The 11,668-nt window shown below is 40.4% G+C and overlaps 1 protein-coding gene across 1 annotated transcript; it reads right to left on the bottom strand.

Annotated features, from left to right (window-relative positions):
• Positions 1-3,374: 3,374 nt before the first annotated feature.
• olig4 (oligodendrocyte transcription factor 4) lies at positions 3,375-4,460 on the bottom strand. The gene has a single exon (XM_047345998.1). It carries the CDS (start codon positions 4,374-4,376, stop codon positions 3,606-3,608), a length of 771 nt encoding a protein of 256 aa, XP_047201954.1. The 5' UTR covers positions 4,377-4,460; the 3' UTR covers positions 3,375-3,605.
• Between the last annotated feature and the right edge of the window lie 7,208 nt (positions 4,461-11,668).

The raw sequence follows: 11,668 nt of genomic DNA, 5'->3' as shown, positions 1-11,668 counted from the left end.
ACATTTAAATAAATGAATTACTTAAATTCCTAGGTTTGAGGTGTGGTAAATATAAACATGTATAACATTCCTCAGAGATTTTGGTCAATACTGACATGATAGCATCGTGCAGTTGTGGCAGATTTGCCAGCTGCATGTCCTGTTCCACCACATCCCAAACGTGTTCTGCTGGACTGAGATCTGGTGACTGTGGAGGCCATTGGAGTACAGTGAAATCATTGTCATGTTCAAGAATCCAGTTTGAGACGATGTAGGCTTTAGTGACATCCTGCTGAAAGTAGCCAGCAGAAGATGGGCACACTTAGGCGTGGGTAATATGGATTTAAAATGTTATCATAATATTCTGTGGTACTATTGTGATAACGATAACTGTGACTGCATGTCACAGCAGTCATGGCACCACAAACACAAATTTGCTCTTGGAAAATATATCAATTTTGAAATAGGCTTCTTCAGGACACCAGTTACATAAAGAGGTATGATTTTCATCGCCAAGCTGCACACAGTAACTGCATTTAATCATATATTCGAATGTATTGATATTCACTGATGCGCTCATGGAACAAATAGGAGAAAATAGTATAATCCCAACAATGCGGCCAGTTTTTTTTTTTTTTTGAGTTTTCAGACATCATTAATTGGAATTTGTCATTGTCAAGATAATTCAAAAAATAATGGTAAGAATTTTTTCAGGATAAAAATAAATGATACAATAAATGTGCATCCCTAGGTACACTGTTCTTTAGTTGGTACTAACAGCATGCATGCAAACCCAGGACCCAGGATACTTACACCACATCCAGTAGCCTAACCCACTAATACAAGGTTCAATGGACAACCCAGTGTTAGTTCAATATGTTATTTTACAGTTTTGGTCAGTCTGTGTTAATTGTAGCCTCAGCTTATAGTTCTTAGCTGACATGAGCAGCACCTGGTATGGTCCTCTGCTGCTGTAGCCCATCTGTTTCAAGGTTTGATGTGTTGTGTAATCAGAGATGATATTCTGCATATCTTGGTGTTAATTAAGGGTTATTTAAACTTCCAGCAACTGGTAAATTTTTAGGTACAATTTCCTGATGCCTGAAGTTGCCTCTGTTCAAAGAATTACAGGCTACAAGAGGAACTGGTACACAGCATGGAATAGATGGCATCGTGACAAACGTGGAAATATTGTTGCAATATCATAAGACAACAGCCAGGAGATTAAAGCTTGGGCACAAATCTATTCTAGTCAATAGCAAATAGAGGTAATTTTTTGAAATCCTACTTAACCTAAAACAGTTAGGGTCTGTCAATAAGAAAAAAATGGTTGTGTCTTTTATTAACAGTGTATGTAAATGTCTGTGGAAAAATATATTTTATCAATAAAGGTAATCGTGGTTTATCAACAAATGAATTTTCCAAAACACTTTTCAAAACATTTACACTGAAGTCATCAAAGCTTCCTAACTGGTATGCATATTTTGACATTATTAAGATAATTTATTTGTATTTAATCCAAATTATTTTTATTAAATTAAATAAACATGTTCTTCTTAGAATATGAAATGTACTTGAAAGTGTTTTTTAGGATCAGAGTCATAATTCAGTTCTATTAGAAAAATAATTTGTATTTATCTTTTATTTTTTAACGATCCCAAACTTGACATTTTTTGATTATATTTTTAAGCCATTTTTTAAAGCTAGTTTTACAGTTGCATAGTCATAGTTCACCTTCAGTGGACCTCAGATGTACAGCTTGTATTTTCTACAGTCTACTAAATAATAAATTCAGATGTAGCAACTGATTCTCACACTATTTAACTACTATTTTTATAAATGTAGAAAATATTTAGTGGACTTACATGTTAACTTAGTAATTAAAACCAGAGCTTCTTCTGATGGTTAGCGTATGCTGAAGACCTGAGGGATGACAGCAGAGGCTGATCATAATGGTACACTGAGGACATATCCATATTGCATGATTTAAGAAGCATATCCATTACACACCACAGTCATCACACCTACCCACCCACACACACATGCATGTAGACTTTCCAGACCACTGATGCCATATTGTGGGTTAACACCATCTGGTCTCAATCAGAAAACACCAGCTTTGCACAAGTCAATGTCTCTAATTATCTACCTCCAGCAAAGGGAGCCGATCCCCACTAATCTCCTCAATGTGTTCGGCTTCCCATTCCCACCTGTGCCTCAGAAAAGAGGGGGAGGACTGGGGGTCTCTGTCATGGGACCAGGGACCAGGTGACGGCGCTGTGCCGGTCCCCACGACAGAAGCTACACCGCTTGGTTTGGCTGGCAGCTGCCTCCCCCCACTGAGACGTCCCACAGCTGACAAACCCCCGGCGCTGACAGGAGCTCTTTACAGTGTCAATAGCCTCATATATTTGAGCTAACCGCCTTTGTAGTGAGCGAGGGTGTCAGGCCTTTTGGCCTGACAGCGCTTGTTACCATGATGAAATGTAGATTGAATGGAAGGGGGGTCTATGTCCCAGGCACGAGAGCTATGACTCCCCCTGTCTTTGTGTCCCACGCATGGCCATTGTTCAGACCCTCTTCAGCACTGTGATGAGGAGGAGGTGGGTGAGAATGACTTACATCTCTTCATTCTCACTGATTTCCAGCTCATCTGTCAGCCGTGGGAGGATAAGCATGTATTTTACACGCTTGATTTGTTGCTAAGTGAAGGCCAGCCATTGCTGACTTGTTTGCCTAAATCATGTTCATGGCTCTGTGTGGGTCTTTTTTGCATAAACAGCCAGGTTTGTGGTTTATTTGAGCCATTTTTCTTGCACGTCAGTTGAATTTGAACTTTTATGACCAACAAGCAAAGCAACACAAAGCAAAAACTGACTGCAGAGTTTGGGTGATGTGTGGAAATGTTCATGAAACCGCATTATGACTTTTACTTTAATTTAATCCTTTCGGGTGCCTATTACCATAATCATATGAGACAGTAACAAATGGCTGGCCTGCAGCTGAGGACATCGTTGCGTCCCTTTCCTGCGTCTGACAAAAGTAACGCGACTTTGTGGCGCCTGTGTCACTCTTTCATCTCTAACACCCTGTTGAGGTGAAGATTGATGGTCCCACTTTCAACTTCTGTGCTGCCGTATTGTCTCACCCTCCTGTCCTTCTTTAGCTCTTTAGAGGTTAGTGTGTCCAAAGCTGGTTAGCAACAAATGACCCTCTTTTATTAGTTTCTACTAATAAAATCTGGTGCTGCTGTGTTGCATTGCAAAACATTTAAACTCATGAGCCTGTAATTTTTACTTTAGAAGAAATATTTCATGCAGTTTGATTGTTCAGCTGGAATCTGGATAAAGTAATACAATTAAAAAGAAGAATGGGGGACACAAGAGTTAGTTTCAAATTAATTCTTTAATTTAGGAAAACAGAAATCCTGAAGACATCTGTTCCAGATTTTTGCAAGCTTTCCTTACAACAAACATTGGATAAGATACAGATTTTGTTACTCCAGTAAAAGCCCCAATATTGCCCTGTCAACATAGCACAAAATAATTTGTTTTGAGAAAATAGCAGCAGTTTGTATCTACAATATGTACAAGTTTGGCATTAGTCAATTTGTGGTGAGTCCCCCTTCATTTGTTCATAGACAAGCTGTGCAACGTGGAGGTGGCAGTGGGGAGAGGTTGGCAGAGCGTGCATGGGCATGGCATGCCGGGGAAGTGCCTGTAGGAGCCACCAAGGTTGAGCGGGTCCTTAAGAAGGCTCTGCCCTGGAGCATGAAAACCCAGGAAGCTAGCTGATGGAGGGGAATGAGGAGCTGGAGCTGAAGAGGAAGAAGACGAGTGATGCTGCAGAGCTGCAGGAGTGCTGCCCACCAGAGAGTGAAGGGACTGGGCCAGAGGATGCAGAGGGAGGTGAACAGAGGTGGCGGCGGGGTTGATGGTTGGGTGGACAGCGGAGCGGCTCTGGGCGGCAGCTCCACCTCCATAAACGTCCCCGACCAGTTTTTTCATCTCTTCTAAAGAGCTGGACAGCATTAGGATGTAGTTGCGAGCTAGAAGCAAAGTGGAGATTTTGGAGAGTTTGCGAACAGAAGGTCCATGAGCGTATGGCATCACCTCCCGCAGGCCATCCATGGCCTGGTTCAGATCATGCATCCTTTTCCTCTCTCGGCTGTTGACTTTGAGCCTCAGGTCTTGCATCTCCTCCTTGGTGAGCTCAGATCTGCTTTTGGTCTTCTCGCCTCCCGCCTCCGTCCTGCCTTGATCGGCCTCACTGCCATTTCTATTCTCCCGGCAGTATTTCTGAAACATATTGTTGGAGAAGAAGCTCCCGGCAGAGTCATCCACCACTAGGTCTGGAGATGAAGATCGGCTGCACGTGGAGCTGGCATCTGAATCCATTTCAGCTTTTTTTGTTAAATCGTCCAAAACCCCTAATTTTAAAAGAGTCACAGAGAGTTTTTGCGACACCGTCTGTCCACAGGAGTGAAAGTGTTTGAAATCTGTCACGCCGTGGGCCTGCTGGTGTGTATTTATATTGCGGACACAACAAAGGAACAATAAGCTGCATAATGAGACACTTAGGGCCACAGCCAATTGCAGAAAAGACACACTTTCACCCCGCTGTCCCACCTCCTTCTTGCAGCCCCCTCCTCACCTTCCCACAACCCCTTTAACTCTCCCTAATCTAATAAATCCCCTACACGTTTACCAAATCAGCAATGTGTTCACTTACCTTTTTGAGCTATACCCACAGGAATCCTCCACGGGTGTGTAAAAGATGTAGTTGATTAAAAATAAAGACCAATCAAAAATATAATGTTTTTCTTATGTTTTGGATTATAGCTGAAAATATAGTGAAAGTGGTGACCTCAGAGTTCAACAGGCCACCATTTTTATTGCCATCTCCCATTGCACCAGATAGATGATGCCTTATTTACATATGGTTTCTATGAGACACTTTGGAGAAAGGTATGAGGCACCATATGAGGTGGCTTAAGCATGTAAAGAGGAGTGTTAATGGGAGACTAGGTACAATTCAACTAGGCGTTAAGACAAAGGAGGTCAAATAAATTTGACTCAGCTCTCCAAACAGTCTGTGAAATCACATTACTGTCACTGGAAGGGGGTCCTTCATTTCAGGAAAGGTAGTCAAAAAGCTACTAAACAAGAGGACAAAGCCCTGTCTCCATTAAATTTTAGTCCTACATATTTTTGTTCACGCATTGAAAACCACACAAGTAAAATCTTCCATTTTCAGCTTTAAAAGTTAGAGATACACACTAAAAACTTCTTTCAGGATCCAAGTTCATATACAGCTTGTATCTTCAGATGTTTTGGGACAAACATCTCCAAACCAAGGGATTTTTTTTTCCTGCAGCACCACAGAAATATTCCCATGGGTACATGCAATCGTGGCAGGAGCTGCATTCTGCAGAGCATCAAAGCTTTCATTTAGATCTTTCAAAAGAGACATGTAAAGTATTTATAGCTGATATTTGGAAAGTTGTGTCAGTGTCCTGACCCAATTCCAAACACTTTCAAAATATATTTGGAAGCTTTTAAGTGCAAAAGGATAAAATAGTAAAACTGAAAGTGATGTGTTATCTATGCCTGCCCTAAAAATGGGTTTATGTAATTGCAGGAATGGCCATTAAAGTATTTTAAAAGAAACCCCATTGGGGTGTATGAAAAAGCAAACATGAGGCATATTTCTGTTAACAGACAAAACTATTCGTATTGGTAACAGGCAAGAGCCAACACACTGGTAGTTTGTTAGCCTAACTGTAGCATAGTAGGTAATGAGGGTATGATACCTAACTTTAGCATAATAGACTGATTATTGGTTCTTCTCAATAGCTAAATGCTAATGCTTTAATAATACAAACACAGGTTCCAGAGTTCGAAATGAATGCCTTTAAGGTCTAAAGCTGATTCATTGTGGGCCTAACTCAGGAACAAAACCTTTATTATGTTGCTGGGTGGTATATGTACCACATGACAGGCAATGTCAAAACTCTTTCAGCTTCTTATACTCTCAATATTATTCTATAAGGAGGATAATGGCAAAGAGTATAATATTCTGCATACTATGCATGGGGCTGTATAGTGGCACTGTTGCCTTGCTGCAAGAAGGTCCTGGATTTGCATGCATGTTCATAACTATTAATTGGTCTCTCTAAATTGACCTTAGGAATAAGTATAAGTGTGTGCATGCATGTGTCTCTGTGTTTCCCTTTGATGGACCTGTCCAAGTTGAGTCTTGCTTGTCGTCCAATGTCCGCTGGGCTTAGGCACCAACTCTCCTGCGACCCTGTGAGGAGAAGTGGGTATAGGCAACAGATGGATCATAAGCATGTTGATTGGTAAACTAGCTGCTATTTTACTGTTCTTGCTTAAGTCTATGGTATCGTTATTAAAACAACAATTCAATGTGATAAAATAATAAATTTGTTATAATATTTTAGCAGCAGGATTATTCATTTTTGCAATTTGTTTTATTTTAACATTTTGTGTGAATAATGTGCCACTATGAAACTGGTGTTTTTACATTATAGTAACTATGAAATCTCATCAGCCTATAAAGCCTATAAAGGTTTTTAATGTTTACATTGAAGCCCATACCACAAAAGTTTTAAATGTCTGCATGCAATCTTCCCTCATTTTATATACATCAATGAAAATCCAAATATTTTAATAGACTAGTTATTACTATTAATAGACTAATCATTTAACTCTTCTCCAGAGATCATGTTAAATTTTGACAAATGGGTCAAGAAAGACTGCCTCCTTTAATTATCAACAGATTTTAACCAAATATTTTCCTTGGGTAATAGTACTTACATGTTCCGATCATATTGTATTACCTTTTGACTGTTAAGACATGTAAAGAAAAGAATAATGTATTTTACGTTTTGTATAATTGCTCCTCTGATTTGTAAATTTTTAAATGCCAGATGAATCTCACAGTGGTTTGCATGTTACTTACTGTCCAACCTTATAGAAAATCCTCTCAAACTGATTTGACATGTACTCAAAAGAGGATCTCAAACAGGAATCAAGGTGGTTCTGAAGAACCCCCACTGCTGGTCCATCAAGGGACTTTGGATCAGCCAATTTTCAGGGATATTATAATTGGAGGAACCTTGAGAGCTAACATAAGCCATTTATTTGGAGCATATGGATTTTTCCATCGTTAGGCCCTGAGCCAACATGGCTGCTGGATTCAGATCCTTTAATTGGGTCAGATCCTAATTAACAATGCCAGACAAAATATTCTAATCCTTCAATAGGTTCTGTAGATAATAATGCTTTTAACTATAAATGAGATAAATAACAGGAATGCTGTATATGTGGATGTAAACATCTGGAGATGACACAGACAAGTATACCAAGTATAGGGAAACATATGGACTCTAAATTATCATTGGAGTACATCAGCAGTTCTTCTATTTCTTTATTTTATATGCATGAGCCAGCTAAATCCCATTCCCCAAGTCATTCTTATTGTTATTCATGTGTTTGCATAGGCAATGGGCCACACAGAGAGACAGAAGCCTCTACGAGCTTTGCATTTTACAAATGAAAGCGTAGCAACCTTCCATGTTTTCATAGAATCCTTTGGATTTTAACCCTCCATCAGAGTGTTTAACTTTCTTCTCTAGATGCCAACCTTCAGGACCCTTCATCCAGTTCTGAGCTTTGAGACATCCTTCTTTCTTCCCCCTGGCTTTAAAGCCCTACTTCTGTTGCCTCCTTGGTTGCACTCCAGTGAAAGTGCTCAGGTGACCAGAAAATGAGGGCATTATCACAGGCATATGTTTGTAGTGACGGAGGATCAGTTGAGATTAGGGCCTATCATAGCTCAATAAGCACTGAGCTGAAGAGTAAACCTGTGCTGTTCAGCATAAGGCCTCTTTTGCTCTCTGCTGGTCATTGTTTAACAAGATCAGTGGCTGGATCTTCTCTCCACCCACCAGGCTTTAATCTGGGCATGTAGCTGGAAAAAGAGCCTGCAGAGAATAAACAGCAGGCTAGGGTTGTTTATAGTTTTTCTCATTGTGGACCACATATTATGACTCTTGCATGAGCTCATATACTGCTCTTTGCAAAAGTATGCATATCCCTTAAAATTCTCCGCACATTGTCACATTACAACCACAAACTATGTTTTAATTGGATCATACGTAATTGACCAGCACAAACTATTACATATTTGTGAAGTGGAATATTTGCATTCATCCCCATTTATCCTGATACACCTAAATAAAAGCCAATGGAAGCAATTACCTTCAGGGGTTACCTGATTAGGAAATTCAGGTCATTTATGTCTCATTTAATCTCACTGTATAATACAGCTTTCTTCAGAGGTGTGTTAGAGGACAATATGCCTTGTTCACATGGCAAGATAATTGTGCTGATTTTTGACCCGATCTTCCCCTTCCGACAATCTTAAGGACGCCCCGATTATCGAGAGGTATCTAGTCTGATCAGAAGGACGTCAGGGCTGCTCCGACCTCAAATTGGTAATATTCAACATGTTGGATTGTCTTGATGTGATCACTTGTCCCGATATCCTTGCGTCTGGGGTGTTCCTGGAGGACAAACGAGCATAGTGAATGTAGCCAATCAGAAAGCGAGGTGATGGAAATGCTATTGCTTCTTCCTCGTCGGCCATGTTTATTTACTCTGAACTCAATTTTGCTCCCGAGATGTTTTGCGAGATTTCCCATCTGACATCTGAATGTTCGTGAGTGAAATCTGTAGGACCAAACATGTTATATCTATGTTTTCTACTTTTTTATTGTCATGTGTGGGGTCTTTCAGGTTTTGAAAATCAAACAACTATTTTAAAGTCTTGCCACGTGAGGAAGGCATTAGTAAACAATTAACATGATGAAGGGCAAGAAACACAGCAGACATGACAGGGAAAAAGTTGTAGAGAAATTTAGAGAAGGGTTAGGTTATAAAACAATATCCTTAATGAAAAGTATGTGGAGCAACGGCACACCCATCAAGACATGGCCGTCCACTTAAACTGAGAGATTGTTCATTAGGAGCAGAGAAGTCAAAGAAGCCCATGGTAACTCTGAAGGAGTTGCAGAAATTGACAGCTCAGGTGGGAGAGTCTACTGAAACAGCAGCTGTCATAACCCCAGGACTTTGGTTCGATTTTGTCTCTCTGGTTCTGAGTTTCATGTTATTGTAGCTTTATTTTGGATGAAAGTAGATTCATGAATTTACTCTGTAGTGATTGTTTTGCTCAATGCTGTGTTTTCTTTTGATTCTATTTAGTTGTTTGGAATATTTCCCTTGTAATGTTTTTACATAGTTTCTGTAGATTTGTAGGCATTCTACCTCTGTGGGTGCACACTATTTGTCCTTTGGAGAGTAAATCAGTGCACCACCCAGGGCCTACCTCTGATACCCCATTCAGATCCACTGGGGAGGGTTCCTTTCACCATATGAATGATTTAAACAAAATGTTTTGTTATTGCAGACATAAAGAAGTAGTTCAAAATAATGAATAGTGTCATCTAATCAGCAGAATATGAAACATTTCAGTATGTGTGTGATCCCTAGTAGTTTGTAGTTCATTATCGTATTTTTGTTATCAGCGAGTAATGATGTAATAAAAATCAATCACTCTAATAGGTCATCTTTGACCTTGTACTGTCGGCAAACGCTATGCTATAAATTTTGAAGGAAAACTCCCGCGCTGCCTTGTCATCACTTATTCCCAGGTGATTTGTCGAGGAGTGTTAAGGAATGCATTATTTGCCTCATTCCATGCTGTTTTACAGCTAAATCTTTTTGCCAATCACATGTATTTTCACTCCAGCGATCACCTTCCTAGCATGTACATTACAGACCAAAGGTTTGGACACACCTTCTCATTCAAAGAGTTTTCTTTATTTTCATGTCTATGAATATTGTAGCTTCACACTGAAGGCATCAAAACTATGAATTAACACATGTGGAATTATATACTGAACAAAAAAGTGTGAAACAACTGAAAATATGTCTTATATTCTAGGTTCTTCAAAGTAGCCACCTTTTGCTTTGATTACTGCTCCACACACTCTTGGCATTCTGTTGATGAGCTTCAAGAGGTCGTCACCTGAAATGGTTTTCTAACAGTCCTGAAGGAGTTCCCAGAGATGCTTAGCACTTGTTGGCCCTTTTGCCTTCACTCTGCGGTCCAGCTCACCTCAAACCATCTCGATTGGGTTCAGGTCCGGTGACTGCAGAGGCCAGGTCATCTGGCACAGCACCCCATCACTCTCCTTCTTGGTCAAATAGCCCTTACACAGCCTGGAGGTGTGTTTGGGGTCATTGTCCTGTTGAAAAATAAATGATGGTCCAACTAAACACAAACTGGATGGAATAGCATGACGCTGCAAGATGCTGTGGTAGCCATGCTGGTTCAGTATGCCTTCAATTTTGAATAAATCCCCAACAGTGTCACCAGCAAAGCACCCCCACACCATCGCACCTCCTCCTCCATGCTTCACGGTGGGAACCAGGCATGTAGAGTCCATCCGTTCACCTCTACTGCGCCGCACATAGACACGGTGGTTGGAACCAATGATCTCAAACTTGGACTCATCAGACCAAAGCACAGATTTCCACTGGTCTAATGTCCATTCCTTGTGTTCTTTAGCCCAAACAAGTCTCTTCTGCTTGTTGCCTGTCCTCAGCAGTGGTTTCCTAGCAGCTATTTTACCATGAAGGCCTGATTCACACAGTCTCCTCTTAACAGTTGTTCTAGAGATGTGTCTGCTGCTAGAACTCTGTGTGGCATTGACCTGTTCTCTAATCTGAGCTGCTGTTAACCTGCGATTTCTGAGGCTGGTGACTCGGATGAACTTGTCGTCCGCAGCAGAGGTGACTCTTGGTCTTCCTTTCCTGGGGCGGTCCTCACGTAAGCCAGTTTCTTTGTAGTGCTTGATGGATTTTACGACTGTACTTGGGGACACTTTCAAAGTTTTCCCAATTGTTCGGACTGACTGACCTTCATTTCTTAAAGTAATGATGGCCACTCGTTTTTCTTTACTTAGCTGCTTTTTTTGTGCCATAATACAAATCCTAACAGTCTATTCAGTAGGACTATCAGCTGTGTACTGTATCCACCTCCTGCACAACACAAGTGATGGTCCCAACCCCATTTATAAGTCTTGAAATCTCACTTATTAAACCTGACAGGGCACACCTGTGAAGTGAAAACCATTTCAGGTGACTACCTCTTGAAGCTCATCAACAGAATGCCAAGAGTGTGCAGAGCAGTGATCAAAGCTAAAGGTGGCTACTTTGAAGAACCTAGAATATAAGACATATTTTCAGTTGTTTCACACTTTCTTGTTCAGTATATAATTCCACATGTGTTAATTCATAGTTTTGATGCTTTCAGTGTGAAGCTACAATATTCATAGTCATGAAAATAAAGAAAACTCTTTGAATGAGAAGGTGTGTCCAAACTTTTGGTGTGTACTGTATACAACCCAGTTTGCACAATCATTTGTCAGATCATCCTGTTACCTGTCATGATCCTTGCTGGTTCACTCCCTGATGGTTTCTCTAACTTGGCTTTATTTCTTGGCTTTTATTGCCTGAGAATAGGTCCTTCATAATCACACATTGTGATAACAGCTATGAGTCAAGATCTCAATAAACCTTGTCTTACCGAAACACGG

Source organism: Girardinichthys multiradiatus, chromosome 19 (assembly GCF_021462225.1).
Source record: "Girardinichthys multiradiatus isolate DD_20200921_A chromosome 19, DD_fGirMul_XY1, whole genome shotgun sequence".
NCBI classification, from domain to species: Eukaryota; Metazoa; Chordata; class Actinopteri; order Cyprinodontiformes; family Goodeidae; genus Girardinichthys; species Girardinichthys multiradiatus.
The sequence above is the reverse complement of the archived record's forward strand: the minus strand, read 5'-3'. Positions and strand labels throughout refer to the sequence as shown.

Coding starts and splice junctions, on each gene's coding strand:
- olig4 (XM_047345998.1), bottom strand. CDS start 4,376: ATGGATTCAGATGCCAGCTCCACGTGCAGCCGATCTTCATCTCCAGAC.